At 53.5% G+C, this 16,165-nt stretch overlaps 1 protein-coding gene across 1 annotated transcript in view; it reads right to left on the bottom strand.

Moving 5' to 3' along the window:
* The window catches only part of LOC104351258 (scavenger receptor cysteine-rich domain-containing protein DMBT1), a 44,687-nt gene that overhangs the window by 23,339 nt on the left and 5,183 nt on the right, over window positions 1-16,165 (bottom strand). Inside the window, 12 exon segments of the mRNA XM_086481003.1 lie at window positions 284-589; window positions 1,197-1,509; window positions 9,898-10,250; window positions 10,947-11,258; window positions 11,902-12,228; window positions 12,449-12,772; window positions 13,154-13,480; window positions 14,420-14,743; window positions 15,116-15,124; window positions 15,165-15,425; window positions 15,428-15,478; window positions 16,134-16,165. Coding sequence (XP_086337129.1) covers window positions 284-589; window positions 1,197-1,509; window positions 9,898-10,250; window positions 10,947-11,258; window positions 11,902-12,228; window positions 12,449-12,772; window positions 13,154-13,480; window positions 14,420-14,743; window positions 15,116-15,124; window positions 15,165-15,425; window positions 15,428-15,478; window positions 16,134-16,165 — 2,939 coding nt within the window.

Raw genomic sequence — 16,165 nt, 5'->3', positions numbered from 1 at the left:
GTGCTTCCCCTCTCTCCTTTGTGCCCACGTGAGTGTAGTTTTTGCATGCTGCCCAAAGGGCGTTGTTCCCTTCCTATTATCCCTGCTGCTCCTTACTTTCATGGACCTGTGCGCTAAAGAGTGCCAGCGTGGCATGTTCTTGCAGATGGGACAAGAGGGGCAAGGTCACCCACCCAGGTGTCTGCTGCTCAGCCCTTGGCCGCAGCTGTGAAACGGGTACGAGTCCCTGAAGCAGAGCATCCTCTGCTGAACTTCTCCTCCTGGTCCACAAGCACGATGTTACCTGCGCACACGACGCTGGCGTCTTCTCCATGCTCACAGTTGTTGAGACCCCAAGGTCTGGCCAGGCAATCAGACAGGGCAGCTTCGGTCCCGCTGCACTGAACGTTGTCCAGCCAAATGCGGCCCGATCCCTGACCAAAGTGAGCTCTACCGTAGGCTGAGACTGCCATCCCGCAGCCCAGCTGCCGGCACACCACTCTGGCGTCGGCGAAGCTCCAGTCGTCATCACACACCGTTCCCCATTGGTGGTCATGCAACACCTCTACTCTGCCAGAGCAGCGGTTCGGGCCGTTCACCAGGCGGAGCTCTGCAGGACCGATGTGGATCTCCGTAGGGTGGCTGGAGGAGTCTACGAGGGGCAGAAGAGGTGCACCATGAAAACCCCCTTGCCCCTCGTTTCTGCAGGACCATTCTGCACTCCTCTGTGGTCGTTGGCTGTGCCCAGTGGCTACCAATGTGCAGCCACCTCAGGACTGGGATGGGGGTGATGCCATGTGGTCCCAGCATCCCATGGTCTTTCTGGCTGTAGCTGGAAATCCTGAGGATGCTGGGATAGGAGAAGGAGGAAAGTTTTTTTTTCCCTAGTGTTCATGGGGCACCATGTCCTCTTTGCAGGTGGAGGCGACAACTGAGGCAGCTCAGCGTGCCTGTGTGCCAATGTGTGCTGGGACAATCCAGGCACTGGTGCCTCCAGTATCCACCTAACTGCCATGAGCGCCTACACCTTGATCAGCCACCAAAGCTCCAAGCTTTTGGAGCTCCAAGCTTTTGGAGCCTCATAGTTTGTGGCCATAAAAGAGTGCTCTCTGGCTGATTGTAGCTCACGAGAGGCAAGGGCATGGAAACCATCCTGTCTCTCGTGTTGATGATGGGGAGGAGGAATCTGTCTCCTCCTGGCCATTCTCAGGCATTACCTCCACACACCACGCCAGCATCTTCACCATGGTGGCAGTTGTTCTTTCCCCAGCCCTTTGTCCTGCAGTAAGACAGGGCAGCCTCCAACCCTGTGCAGCTGACATCGTCCAGCCAGATGGGACCAGACCCTGCCCCGAAATGTCCAGCCCTCGTGGCTGACAGCGCCGTGCCACAGCCCAGCTGCCGGCACACCACGGCAGCATCATCCAGGTCCCAGTGGTCATCGCAGACCGTACCCCACTGGTTCTCGTAGAAGACCTCAACCCTGCCGGCGCAGTGGTGCGGGCCATCTGACAGGCGGAGGGGAGCCCGCTGTGAAGCAACAGGGTCTGCAAGAGGGATACAGAGAGCAGGAAAGGCTGCGTCGCTTGCACAAGCTTAATGGATGCTCTGCAAATGGCAGTGGCTTATGTGAACCACGGACGTGCTTCTCCTTTGGCTCAAAGACAAATCAAAAAAAAACAGGAGAGAAAATGCTCTGCAAACCCCGTTTTTGAAAGACAATTATCTTTAAAGGGGCCTCAGATACCTTTTTGCTTAGTATTCCCACTCAATGAAAAGGAAAACACTGCTGGCTGGTCTGAAAACTCTGGGAAACTATGTAGGGAGTAGCTGCCAGCCATCTGATGGAAAGGGGGAGATCTGTCTGCGTGCAACCTGGTGCTTTAATTAGCAATTTGCGTGATGCGATAGGGGGCCTGCACAGCAAATTAGCCCATGGCCCCTAGCCAAGCAGAGCTGCGTCTTAGAGGAGGGCTGAAACCGCAGCAAAAAAGGTAAATATGAGGTGTTTAATCACCATGGCAGTAAGCACCAGTGTGGCCCAGCCGCTGTGAGATGCCTAGGTTGGAGTCTGGGTAGATGCTGCAGCATACCGTGGAGAAGGGGATGCGAAACGAGGCAGGCAGAGGCAGACAAAAATAAGAAAAGCGCCTTGGCCTCCCACTTGCAGCGCCGTCGGTCACCTCCTGGAAAGCCTTCATGTCTGCGTGGCCCAGAGCAGAAGAAATGCTCCTGTTTGCACTGGGAGGAGGAGGACTTTGTGCCCTTTGTAAACAAACTGGCTGGCCCTGAAGAGGTGGCCAACACAAATAAGCAATTTCTGGTCTTTACTGTCACCGGTTGGTGAGGCTCCAAGCATTTCCCAACTACTCTGTGCAAGGGCAGCAGCGCAGAGGCCAGGATAAATACCCGGCTAATGAGATCTCCTTCCCTATCCACTGCTTTCTCTTCCTTTTTAAAGGCTTGTGGGTCAAAGGAAGATTTGCCCCATCCATCTGCAACCCCAGTCCTCCCAGTCCTGCAGATCACTGACCCCCTTTTTCTCCTTACCCCATGTAAGAGCCACTCACCACAGAAGCACACCAGGTAGATGAGGAGCCCTGCTCCGGTGAAGCCAGCCAGATTGCTGTGCAGGGACAGGAGGCGACATCCCAAAACCCCCATGCCTGTTGCGTATGCCTTAGGACCAGTGATGGTCCCAGTGCGAGCTGCAAGCTGAGCTGGGTGCTGTGGGTGGTGAGAGAACAGATTTGTCCCCTCCTCTGCAGCAATGCGCCCTATGTTTGCCCAGGACAAACTCATCCCTCCTCCTGCACTGACCCCTCCTCCCTGCCGTCCCCAGGATTTTGCCCTCTGGTTTTAAGTGGTTTAAGGGCCTCCCCAGCACTCAAGCCATGTCTGCTGGGAGGCTCCCCCCATTCCCAGTTGCGTCTGTCCCATTTCACCTGCACCTCCTTGGTCCCCAGCCAGCTCCAGGCTGTGAATCCAGCAGCAGGAGCGTTTGCAATGCTCGCTTACAGAGGTTTGCACTCCTGGGAAAAGCCGAGCCTCATCTTGCAGGTATCCAAAGGTGAACCCCCACTATACAGAGACACCCCCAGGGTGCTTGCAGAGGGCAAGAAGCCTCCTTTCCCCTGCCAAAATAAGGCGTTTCGAGGGGTTGTGTACATTGAACAGCATGCTCTGGCTGGAGGCTGTCCCAGAGTCATGTTGCTGAAGGCATCACACGTCTAAAATGCACAGCCTATATTCTCTGAGTATCACATAATATAAAGAATAAGAAGAGGGTGGTTCAGAAACGGCGGTGAGATTAAGCTGCCAATATGCTCAGATTTTGGGCAGCCCTGGTTGCGCTGATTCTCGTCCTCAGTTTAAAGGAATTTGGGGAACTTAGAGACCCCTGAGTTTGTGCTGAATATCACCGTGCTTGTACTATGATTCAGGTTTTCAGTGAACAGTCTTGTCACCTGCAAGCAGCAGGATGGGGTGCAATGGGGCCCCTGGGGTGACCTGTGGGTTTTTTGCATCCCAAGGCTGGAGACATGGCTATGGGGCAAGGAGCCTGCCCAGTCCCTGGGGCTGGTGCAAGGAAAGCACAGCATTGCTGAGCCCTGGGACCAGGACATTGGACCAAGTGGGCTCCTGGCCATCAGAGATGATGGAGCTGGGCACGGTCCTCCTGCATGTGGTCACCAAGAGACCCCCGAAGGGGAAGACTGCGCCTGCGCAAGGGGAGATCTAATTTACATCCGAAGCGGGACGGAGTGATGAATATGTACTAGGCGATGAAGCAATCTTGTGAATATGTAAGTTCTGCTGCTTTAAACAGGAGGCAATTACCGCGGCTCGGGGTGCAAGCATCCTTAGGGTACCTGACCCTTGCTGCACCCAGCGGTGCAGAGCTGTAATAAACAGACCGGCTTCACAATCAACTTGGATTGCGGAGTTCTTTCGCAGATCAGGATCATCACTGCAATGATACTCAGGAGACACAAATACGGATATCCCATGGAGAAGTATCTGTGTTAGCAAGGGCCATCGCCTTATTTATCACCCCACGGAGAAGGCAGTGTGACTGATGGGCCAGAAGTGTCAGTGTCCTGGGGCAGCAGGGCATGGACCGGAGTTACCCCCAGGGCCCATTTGCAAAGGGGACTGAAAAGGACTGCAGGGACAGGCTGGAAGATGTGTGTAGGCTCAGCACACCCCAGCTTTGGATTTTTCGAAGATCTGTGCCTGGGTGTCGGTTCCTTGTTGCAAGGTGCCCTTATGTCCCTCAGTGCTGTTAGACGCATGCGCTCAGCTACCCAGATACCATTTCTAACCTTAAAAAGAGCTCTGCCCCACTCCTAACCCTTTCTTGGCACCTCCATGGGCTTTAAACACAACCTGAAGGATGGGCAGGTTGTAGAGTCAAAATTAGTGCCCAAGAAGATGTTGGGGGGCGGGTGGACTGCCTGTCCCACCACATTGGTGGCTGGATCTCCTGTCTCACCCCCCAGCCCTCTGCAAAGAGACAACCAAACATCCTGGGTCAAATACCCAGGTTGTGTCAAACTGGAACAGAGCGGCTCATCCACAAAGTAGATGAAGGAGTGGGAGGCTCCGCAGCAGCCTGAGATGACCACCCAGCCACGCAAGGGAGGACTCTGGAGCTAAACTCCTGTAAATCATGCCAGGAAAAGGCTGAAAAGGGAACTGTGCTTCCTAGGTAGAGCATAACCCCGGGCCACAGCTTTAGGAACAAGAAGAAAGAAAAGCTAACTTTGCAAAGCCTGCTGGGTGTATCTCTGTTACCCTCCTTGGGGTCATTAGGGGAATGACCATTATCCTGCTCATTAGGAGAGAGCAGGACCAGGCAGGCAGGGGTCAGCACAGGATGTCCTTGTGGCCTGGGGAAGAACTATTAATTCTGATGTATGTTTTCATCTCAAGGTGCCTGAAAGAAGGTGTGTTTCAGCTGACTAAGGGGTGTTCCCGAAGCATGAAAGGGACCATGTGTTGCATACCCTAGGTCATGGTGCAAGGAGCTGGATGCCCAGTGGGATAAGACCTCTGAGATAGCTTTGGGAGACTGGACAAGGCTTGAAGGATCCAGCCCTGCTGTAGTTCCTACCACCTTCCAGAAGCAGCCCTTGGAGTGCGTCCAGGGGTGTCCTGGGGCTCTCAAACCCAGGGAGAAACACAAAGTTGGTGTTACAGCAGAAGCCTGGAGAAGTGGAAACACACAAGTCAGCGTGGAGGACTGGCATGGGATGATAAGAGATGGGGCATGCTGGAAAGTCCAAGGCTGTCAGCAGCTCACCGATTCTTAGCTTGCAGGCCTGGATCTGGACAAAAACAGTTTTAGGGGTAAAAAAGAAAAAGTACCCAACACAGAGGAAAAGCCCCATGTATAGTCAGTTCGGGTGCAATATTGATTTGTGGGCAGATAAGAACAAAGTGTGAAGGTATGTCAGAAAACACGTGAATCCAAAAATGGAAGAAGGTGAGGAGGAAGAATTCCTATCAACTTCATACTCTTCTCAGGAATAAAGCTTGGATCCCTGATGACCCACTGCCAAGCCCCCTTGCATGAGGAAGACTGATGCCATTGACCTTCAGACTGAGGGAACAGCAGAAAAGTGAGCACAGGACCTGGAAAAGTGGTAGAAACTAGGGAGTGTGTGTCCTGGGCAACTCCTTTGTAGTGCAATAGAGCCCAGGACCAACCCATATCCATGCAGGTATTAACTGAAAATTCCCACCGTCACCATCAACTGGACTATGAAATGTTCACACAAGGCTTACTACAAGTTTAACACACAGAGTTACTAGTCTGAGAAGTGCTTCCACAAGCCTTAAAAGCTCCTCTGAATATACCACAGCCATAGAGTTGGCCATAGTCTTGTCTAGTCCTCCTTTCCAAGTGTCCTGCGTGCTGTAGGATCAGCTTTTACTCACTAGTTCTCCAAGCTTTCGGCTCATTTGGGGTTTCATGCACTCCTCGTTTCCACACATCGTGCAAGCCATCTTCTGTTTTCCGGCTTGGACAGTCCTCTCAGGGCACTCCGAGACTTCATCTTCTGAGCCCCTGTGACCCAGCGTGCATCCCGTTTCTTCTCTTCCCTTGCCTTGCAGGTGTTCATACATTTACCCCACGACAGCCTCTGTATTTATCACATCACTCAGCCTGTTTCCCTCTGGTTGGCTACCTATATATTTTCCTGGTCCTTCAGGAGCAGGACTGCCCTGCCAACACACGGCAGGGTGCTTGCACGGGGTCCTGCTCGGCTGTTTGTAGTCCCATACCACTCGGGTTGGCATGAGCCGCGGTGGCACCCAGCGCTTATTTCTACCAACAGAGCTTCTTAACCCTCCTGCCACCAGACTTGCACCTCCGTGCCCTCCAAGCCCTTCACAAGAAGCCCCTGTCCTCTGAGAGGCCCCACGAGACTGGTGTCCAAGGACACAAGGCACAGGAGCGTGTTCGGGAATACAGCAGATGGAAGAGATCAGCGAGATCTAGCTGCCGCCATACAGCTGCATCTAGTGAGCTGGAGGTCCTTTGTCACGTTTCCAGTCCTGTATCAACGTCCTAGAATTGGGGCATCTTGGATGGCTCTAAATACCTGCGTGAGGCCTAAACTGAGCTCTCAGGTGGAGTTTGCAGAACTGTTCAACTTAACCAATGTAGGGAAACAGGCCCCTGGCATATACTTCAGGGTAAACTTTGCAGCCTTCACTGCAGTCTGGCTATAAAAAAAAAAAGAAGGAAAAAACCCTCTAACAGTAAAACACTGCTCGAGTCTTAGAGAATGTTTTTATTTTCAAAAATGCACCAAAAAAAAAAATTTGAAGGAAAAATTTGGAAAAAAAATTAAATTTCTACGCATTAAATGTCTTCTGCGTGCAGACCATTGCTGCCGCACGGTGCGTGTCACGTCTCGTATTGCTCAGGGTAACTGACCGAGGTGGGCATGGAGGTGGGTGGTGGATCGAGTGAGATGAAGTGGTCCAGGGCCCTTGGTGAATGAGCTGTGTGCAGGGATGGAGCTGCGTCACCTGGAGTTTTAGGTCTGGGCTGGTCATAGGCTGTGCTGAGCATTCTTGTTGGCATCCCCAGCAGGAGTCACCTTGGCTTGCTCTTCTCCAGGCGTTGAGATGGATGTGTCAGAGACAACCAGCTCCTCCATGTGCACAAAACCTGCAAAGCGCAGTGAGTCAATCAACTGTGCCCCACACAGCCTGAATTTCACCCTTTTTAACAAGATCAGCCAGGGATGCTCGCTCCGTTGGAGACAGCACAAATCACTTTGGATGGAGCAACAACAGTGGCAGCACAGGTCATACCGCCATCGCCCCTGCCAGCACTCAGAAATGAAGCCTGCTTTGCAGAAACCACCCTTGACCCAGCATTTGGCCCACGCACAGCACCTTTCCATCAACATGACGGATGTTCAACAAGGCAACATGTGGATGTTCAACACTGGCAACCCCAACTGCTCAACCCCACTTTCCAAGAGTCTCCATGGCAGCCCTAAACTATCAGGAACAGACACAATTCCTGGTCTTGTCTCACCCCTCGGGCTAAAGGTGGAACATCCCTTGCCCACGGGGAGCTAGGAACTCACAGAACTCCTGTTTGACGTTCAGGAACCGCAGGCAGCAGAGGGAAGCGCGGGCAGTGTTTGAGGAGGCTTCAAGGGCTGTCCCACCTCCCAGTGTGTCCGTCACCCAGCAGGGAAGACGGTGTCAAATTGAAAGAGGAAGAGTGGAAAGAAAGAGGACAGGGATGGGAAAAGGTCAAAGCAGAAAAGGAAGTTCCTTTCAACACAAACCACAGGGAAAAAAAACAACCTTCTGCCCCAACTCTGCTGACATCAATGTTTTGAACAAAACTCGTTTCCAACCACACACTTCTGCAAACTCTGCTGCCCTCTTCACCCACAGTGGAGCTCACCTTGGGGGGAATTAAGAGCCCTATTTTGCATTCGCCTCCTCCTCTGGTACAGAAGAGCCCCGCAGACCAGCATCGAGACTGGAGGGATGATCGAGACCAGCAGTGGGAGCAGTGGCAACGGCTGATGTCTGATGGTAACAGAGCCTGTGGGGAGAAAGCCAACATCTTTTCACCCAGAGCTAATTCAAGAGACAAACAGACATCACAAGGACGTGAGGAAATTGGCACACTGTGCGTTGTGGCAATGCCTATTAAGCAGCGGAAAATACTCTTTTCCTCCATGAGGACGGTTAACTATTGTAACAAAGATGAGAAAGGCATTTGGATCTCCATCCTTGGGGACTTTCACATCTTCACTGGTCAAGGCCATGAACAACATGGTCTAGTTGGTCTAATAAAGAGTGGAAGGTTAGACCACAGCTCTCCAGAGATCCCTTCCAATCTGCATTGTTTTGTCATCGTATGATTCAGGAAAGGAGATAAAAAGAGAGCTTCTGCTAAGACCCTGTCACCATCAGGCATGGTGCCCACGGTGCTGTAGCACCTTTGCACTGGTCGTGGATGTTCAACGCCCACATCCATGCACCGCCTGCTGCACCACGACTGTCTGTGTTTCAAGGGCGGACCGCTGGGGAAGCCAAGGCCATTCAAGCTGCCAAGCTCTGACTGCTCCAAGCAGGGCAGTCAGCAGAGTGGCTTATTCCTGGTGGGCCTACCAGGGCTGGATGATTGCAGAATGGTCCCTTCTGCAAACCACATCCCATGGTCACTCATTTCTCTCAAATAAGCCTGGGTGACCAGTTAAGAGAGAGGTGCCAGCAGGATGTACCACCCACGTGGTACTCTCCCCAAGGAGAGTTCATTTGAGTCCAGGTGGCTCCCAAACAATTGCATCCAGTCCTGGATAACTCACTGGATGCAGACATCCTTCTTAGGACATGGAGATACCTCTCTGTTCCCACTGGCCTTGAGGGGACCACAGAAGCCTTGAGGTTTCTCTGAAGTTAGGTGGGAAGAGAAGGGCAAGGCTGGATGCTGGGACAAGTGTTTCCAACACCAACCATGGCCTTCACCTTCCCAGCTCAGCCAGGAGGATATTCCCATGCTGTAGCTTTTCCTCCTGGAAGTTTTCATTGTAACATTTCCTACAATCAGGATCATTCCCCTCCCACTTGTGCTGACTGCATACTCGGGAACCCTCATCCTGAGATGATGTTGCTGGCCATGGTGCTCAAGACAATTCCAGTGGGGTCTACAAACATATGACTGATGACCATGAATGAAAGCCCATCTTTGCTCTCCAGCATGCACATCCCTGTCTCTGCCTCCTGAGCCACTGGCAGACATGCACTCTATGAGCTTGAGCAAGGAGATCACACCAGCATAGAAGAGTTTGAGTTGGAAGGGACCTTTAAAGGTCACAGAATCACAGAATTGTTTAGGTTGGAAAAAGCCTTTAAGATCATGAAGTCCAACCGTTAACCCAGCACTGCCAAGCCCACCACTAAACCATGTCCCTAAGCACCACGTCTACACGTTGTTTAAATACCACCAGGGATGGGGACTCCACCACTTCCCTGGGCAGCCTGTTCCAGTGCTTGACAACCCTTCTGGTAAGAAATTTTTCCTAATGTCCAATCTAAACCTCCCCTGGCGCAACTTCAGGCTGTTTCCTCTTGTCCTATTGATACTTACAGGGGAGAAGAGACCAACCCCCACCTCGCTACACCCTCCTCTCAGGTAGTTGCAGAGAGTGATAAGGTCTCCCCTCAGCCTCCTCTTCTCCAGACTAAACAATCCCAGTTCCCTCAGCTACTCCTCATAAGACTTGTGCTCTAGACCCTAGGTCATCTAGTCCAACCCCCTTCCAATCAGCAGGGACATCTTCAACTAGATCATGTTGCTCAGAGCCCCATCCAACCTGACCTCGAATTTTTCCAGGATTGGGGCATGCCTAGACCCTTTTCCAAACCAACGGTGGCCACATTACCTGAGCACACCACACCAGCGTCTTCCCCATGGTCCCAGTTGTGTGTCCCCCATGGCCTGGCCAGGCACTCCAAAAGGGCGTCCTCCCTCCCTGTGCAGTTCACGTCGTCCAGCCAGATGGCATTGCGCCCTTGCCCAAACCAAGCTGTGCCAGGGGCCGAGACCACTGTCCCACAGCCCAGCTGCCGGCACACAACCGCAGCATCCTCTTCATCCCAGTTGTCGTCGCACACGGTTCCCCACTGATGCTTGTGGAGCACTTCCACTCTGCCAGCACAGAGGCTTGAGCCGTTCACCAGCCACAATGCTGTGGGGTCTGAAACAGGACAAGGTGGACACCCTTTTTGGAGGTCTCCTTCCATGCTTGTGCTGCTTGTAGTGGCTATCGCCATTGCCCATTTTTGCTCCTTTTATGTCACTGGCAACCTGGACCTTTAAGAAGGACATGCTTGGTCCTGCCATTGTAGTGAACACCCCCACACACCGCAGGGACGTTGGATATTTAAAGCTAGGCTTTAGTTAACATCAGATGCAATAAGAAAACTGCTGAAATACAGAAAATTCAGACATGCTTGCTGGAAAAGGATAAAAGCAGTGTAATTTGTAAAACTCTTCCCTTCCTGATCACTGACGTCTTTGTACGATGGGTCCCTTCTTCCTACCCTGCTCTCAATCCAGCAGCTTTTGGTGGTTTCCTGGATTGCAACAAACTCTACATCTCACCCTAAATAAAACCTCTTTCTTCCCGTCCCCTCGAAGGCTTGTTCATGCGTCTCTCATTGCTTTGCTCAGATTCTTGTGCTCAGTATTTCTCAGGTTGCTTGGGTCCTCCACACCCCCGGGGTTTCATCAGCAAGATCAGTCACAGAACAAGCTGCACAGACCTCCGCAGAAGAGCGACCTTGGCTCTTCTGTGGGGTTTGGTGCTACCCAGGCTCAGAAGAGACCACGTCACCAGCAAAGTCACCCTCCCTCTTTCCGGCCACGCAGCCCAACACTCCCTGAACAATGACATTTGAGAAAAAAAAATAATTACCTGAGCACACAACACCGGCATCTTTCCCATGGTGGCAATTAATGGGTTCCCCCGTCCTGGCCCTGCATTCGGAGACGGTATCTTCTGCCCCCGTGCACTCAACATCATCCAGCCAGATATGGTTGGACCCTGGCCCAAACTGAGCCAAGCCTGCAGCTGACACAGCCGCCCCGCAGCCCAGCTGCCTGCACACCACCTCAGCATCGCTCAGGTCCCAGCTGTTGTCGCAGAGCATCCCCCACTGCTGGTTATGAAGCACCTCAACCCTCCTGGAGCAGTGGCTGGCGCCATTCACCAGCCGGAGCTGAGCTGGTTCTGAAATTATGAAAAACATGTGGAGGTCAAACACACACGTGTTTCTGGCCCATGGGTTGGAAGATGGATCCTCAAACGGTGGCCACCTGCAAGGTGATGTGGAGACTGTCACTGGCATAAACACAGGGATCTGATCCCACTTTAGGTGCCCTTAGGCATCCAAGAAACTCAGGAGGAGGGGGCAGCGGTGACACAGGGCTCAATGGGAGATCCACCCCTATCCGGAGTGGTGGCAGGAGGCCAGTGCATCACAGTGGCACTAGATGCTGATATCCTGGCAGTCCAACCAGAGAAGATGGACCCAAGGTAGAGGGGAGGTTCAATGGACCTTACGGTACAGTGACAGTGTGTGTCACGTTAGCACCGTGCGTGTATGAAAAAGAAAAGGATGCTCATAGCTGAAGAGCTGAGGGACCAGGTTATAGGCGAGAGCAAGGTGGTGGTGGAGGACTGATGTGGTGGTGGTTCTCCTGGGAAAAAGACCTCATGGTGGCCAAGGGGAGCTGCTGCTCTCAGACAACCTGAAATTGGTTCCTACACAGAGGCAAGAGGCTTAATGTGAGCAGAGCGGAGGTGGTTCTCCACTGAGTTATCCATGTACCAATGTTGCTCCTTCCAGAGCTGCACCACGATGGAGTATGAGGTGGCTTACCCAGGCACACCATGCTGGCATCTTCTTGGTGGTTGCAGTTACTCTCTCCCCACAGTCTGGCCCTGCTCTCGGAGAGGGCAGCCTCGGGGCCGGTGCAGTTCACATCATCCAGCCAGATGGGCTCGTACCCCATCCCAATCTGAGCTCTGGGTGGAGCCGCTATGGCCACCCCACAGCCGAGCTGCTGGCACACCACTGCTGCATCGTCCATGTCCCAGCCGTCATCACACACGCTTCCCCATCGCTGGTTGTGCAGCACCTCAACTCTCCCAGAGCAGCGACTTGAGCCGTTCACCAGCCTCACCTCAGTAGGTTCTGAAATGGAATGAGAGAGAGGTGTCGCCTTGTGGTGGTGGAGAAAGCAAGTGCTGGACGTGAGATGGAGGATGAATCCCCACATGCTCAGCATTTGTCTTGATGAGGGTCAGAGATTTGAGGATTCCCATGTGGAAAGAACATGATCAGATATAAACAAGGAAAACTGGTCCTGGAGCTCCTGCAGTGTTGGTACCCAGACGCTCATCAACAGAGGAACAGCAGCTACCTGAGCACACCACACCAGCATCTTCTCTGTGGTGGCACTTGTGGACTCCTTTTGGCTTGGTCGTGCATTCGGAGAGGGCGGACTCAGTCCCCGTGCAGTTTACTTCATCCAACCAGATGGGATCACGCCCCTGGGCAAAGTGAGCTGAGCCCGGAGCCGCGACTGCCGCCCCGCAGCCCAGCTGCCAGCACACCACCTCGGCATCGCGCAGGTCCCAGCCGTCCTCACACACTGTCCCTCACTGCTGCTGATGAAGCACCTCCACCCTCCCTGCGCAGCGGTGTGGGCCGTCCACCAACCGAAGGGCCATCGGGTCTGGAACAAAGAAGGACACCAACAAGGGTTCTTCAGGAAGGGCTGGTGGAGATGGTCCTGGGCACGGGATCTCACCCAGCACTGTGGCCCCCTCTACTCTTGGCTCCCTGATGTGACATCTGCATGAAACAGGGATTCCTGTGGGATCCAGCATGGTCATTTACACCATGGAGATGCTCAGTGGTTGTCCACTTGGGCTGAAAATGAGCCAGGGAACATGGGAGAAGAAGCAGTGGTGGGATCCCCCTTGCATCCCCTGCCCTTATTACCATTATTATCATTATTATCAAAGGAATGATTATTCTCTTGCCCTCTGGAGGAACTATGGCTCAGTGGTGCCACAGCTCTCCCTATGTACATGCGGGAGGAACACAGTGGGGCGGGGGGTGTCACCTGAGCACACCACGCTGGCGTCTTCCCCGTGGTGGCAGCTGTGGGTGCCCCACACCTTGGCTCTGCACTCGGTAAGGGCAGCCTCCGTCCCTTGGCAGCTGACTGTCTCCAGCCAGATGGGGTCATAGCCCCTGCCAAACCTGGCCCAGCCCGGAGCAGAGATCGGAGTGCTGCAGCCCAGCTGCCGGCACACCACTTTGGCATCCTCCATGTCCCAGCCGTTGTCACACACGGACCCCCACTGCTGGTTGTGAAGCACCTCGAGGCGCCCAGCGCAGCTATTCGGGCCGTTCACCAGCCGTAGCTCCATGGCGTCTAAAGGGGGAATGAGACAAATGAATAAATGAGGCCACGGTGCCCCTCGGCCCTCTAAAGTAGATGCCCTGCTGGTGTTGGTGATGACATGCAACCATACAAGGTGTGAGTGCAAAATCATGCTTCCCCCACCCACATCAGCATATTCAGTTAGAAGCAACAGAAAGACCCGTTTGTATTTAGGAGAAGGTAAAAACGCTGTGGGATGCCTCATAGAGAGCATTTCCCTTGGGCAAAGCCAAGATGACTCTTGGATACCCATGTCCAAACCATAAGCGTGCTTTGGAGGTCTATTAGGGTGACTACAACTCCCTTGGAGAACACATCTAACAAAGAAAGACTTAAAAAACCTGCATTTATTTACTCCAGTCAAATGAAGGCTGGACTGGTTTGGCTCCATCAAGGAGGAGAGTCCTTCCATGCTGCTTCTCTGTTTGCTCTGCTCTACTGCAGCTCCTTGCAAATATTGCCTGAAGTCACCCAGATTTTGTCTTCTGGTAAGACAGGGCTGGCATCCCATTGCAAGCTGGAGGGATGGGGGGGTGTCTGTCCATCTTGGACTACTTCTAGAGGTCCAGAAGCTTGGGACATAGAGGTTGGAGAAGCCTGCAGCCACACATGGCCAACATCGATGGCCAAATGCCCCCTTTGACCACATGCACTTCAACATCCAGGGCAGATGTGCATGATGGATGTGGCAAGCCACTTGAGAATGGACGTTTTAAGGTCTCAGATAGAGGATTACCACAAACAGGCAGGAGGGCACCCAGACAGTCCATTGATATGATGCCTACAGAAGCAGAGCTCCCTCACCTCCTGAGTATTTTTGACTGTTGAGATGGTGTTATACCCGAAGGAAAACAACAGAGAGGGAAGCAAACCGAATTTAGATGCAAGTGTACCTACAGAAAGCCTTCTCCCTGAAGCCATAATGTGGACCAGGCTTACCTGAGCATATGACACGCGCATCTTCACCACGGTTGCAGTTATGGGCTCCCCAGGGCTTGAAGGTTCATTCAGTGAGGGCACCTTCCGTCCCTGCGCAGTTCACTTCATCCAGCCAGATGGGATCGTGCCCTTGCCCAAACAGAGCCCTGCCAGGGGCTGCCACGGCCAGCCCGCAGCCCAGCTGCCAGCACACCACCTCGGCATCGCTCAGGTCCCAGCTGTCATCGCACACCGTCCCCTACTGCTGGTGGTGGTGAACCTCGACTCGCCCTGAGCAGCGGCTGGAACCATTCACCAGCCGGACCTGAGTTGGTTCTGAAAAAGAGACAAGCGCCAAAAACATCTGGATGTCCCAGAAGAGGCGATAGGGCTGGAGTTGCCTGGTCCTTCAATCATCCCAGAACCTCACGGCTGGAGGGTGAGGAGGTCGGCCACACAAAATGAGAAGAGCAGGCTCCCCTCAGGCGCTCACCACCTCCCCAAACTCATCACCCACCCTGGCAGGTGGCATCTGGATGGACATCCCCTCCAAAGCTCCCTCTTCCCTTCCCCAGCACACACTCGCCCATCAGGGGATTCTTCCTGCCTCTGTTGGCAGGGCTGCAATGGGGACATCTACATCCAGGACGGTTTCAAAGGTCTTCTGCACTTCTCCCCTCCTTCAAAAAAAAACAACCAAAAAAAGACTATGATAGCCTGGCTGCTAGCCCTGATGGGGCAGGAGTCAAAGAGATACCTGTGCATTCAACGCCAGCATCCTCTCCGTGGTGGCAGTTATGGCTTCCCCAGGAAGTGGCCTGGCACAGAGCAAGGGCAGCCTCCGTCCCAGCACAGGTCACTTCGTCCAGCCAGGTGGGCCCCGATCCCTGCCCGAAGGCAGCCCCAAACGGTGCTGACAGTGCTTGGCCACAGCCCACCTCCCTGCACACCACTTTGGCGTCCGTCAGGCTCCGGTTGTCGTCGCACACGGTGCCCCACGTGCCATTATGGAGGACTTAACTCTGCCGGAGCAGAAACTTGAGCCGTTCACCAGCCTGGTACGGGTTGAACCTGGAGTGGGTGGCCCTGCAAACACCCCCAGGGAGAAAACACTGAGTCTTTGCTGAGCATGCCATCGCCAGCGAGGCTTAGGAGCAGGGTCTCCTGCTCAGCAAGCCCAGATGGCATCTGACAGGCTGTGCCCATGGAGGGGTTCATCCCCGTGAAGCCAGGAGGTGGCTGGGCTGAGAAGTGGCCAGGGAGCTGCAGCCTGGATGCCAGGAGATGTGGAGAGCTTTGGAAGGTGAGAACAGCATTTGGAAATTGCCTGGAGCAATGGTGTGAAGAGGCTAATTCTTCACAAAATTAGGTAAGGAGGGAGCAATTCTACCTACCTGTAGCTCAAAATTAAGGGTCCTACAGGCCAGTGGCCACATGTCTGTGTCTATCTGTGAGCTGGGTGCCTACACTCACTGTGCACTCAGAGGACACCCAGTGAACCAGCAATGGGCAACCAGTCAACAAGAAGTGGCTACCAGTCAACAAGAAGGGGCAACCAGTCAATGAGAAGGGGCAACCAGTCAATGAGAAGGGGCAACCAGTCAACAGCAGGGGGCAACCACTCAACAAGAAGTAGCTACCAGTCAAAAAGAAGGGGCAATGGTTGTCCTGCCTGCTGTTTAACCCTTTGGTTGTCCACAGCGGCTGATGTAAGCCATGAGCATACCTGAGCACACGACGCTGGCGTCTTCCCCGTGC

The sequence above is a fragment of the Leptosomus discolor genome, unplaced genomic scaffold, assembly GCF_034619465.1.
Source record: "Leptosomus discolor isolate bLepDis1 unplaced genomic scaffold, bLepDis1.hap2 HAP2_SCAFFOLD_27, whole genome shotgun sequence".
Classification (NCBI taxonomy): Eukaryota; Metazoa; Chordata; class Aves; order Leptosomiformes; family Leptosomidae; genus Leptosomus; species Leptosomus discolor.
This window is presented reverse-complemented; position numbering and strand designations above follow the sequence as displayed.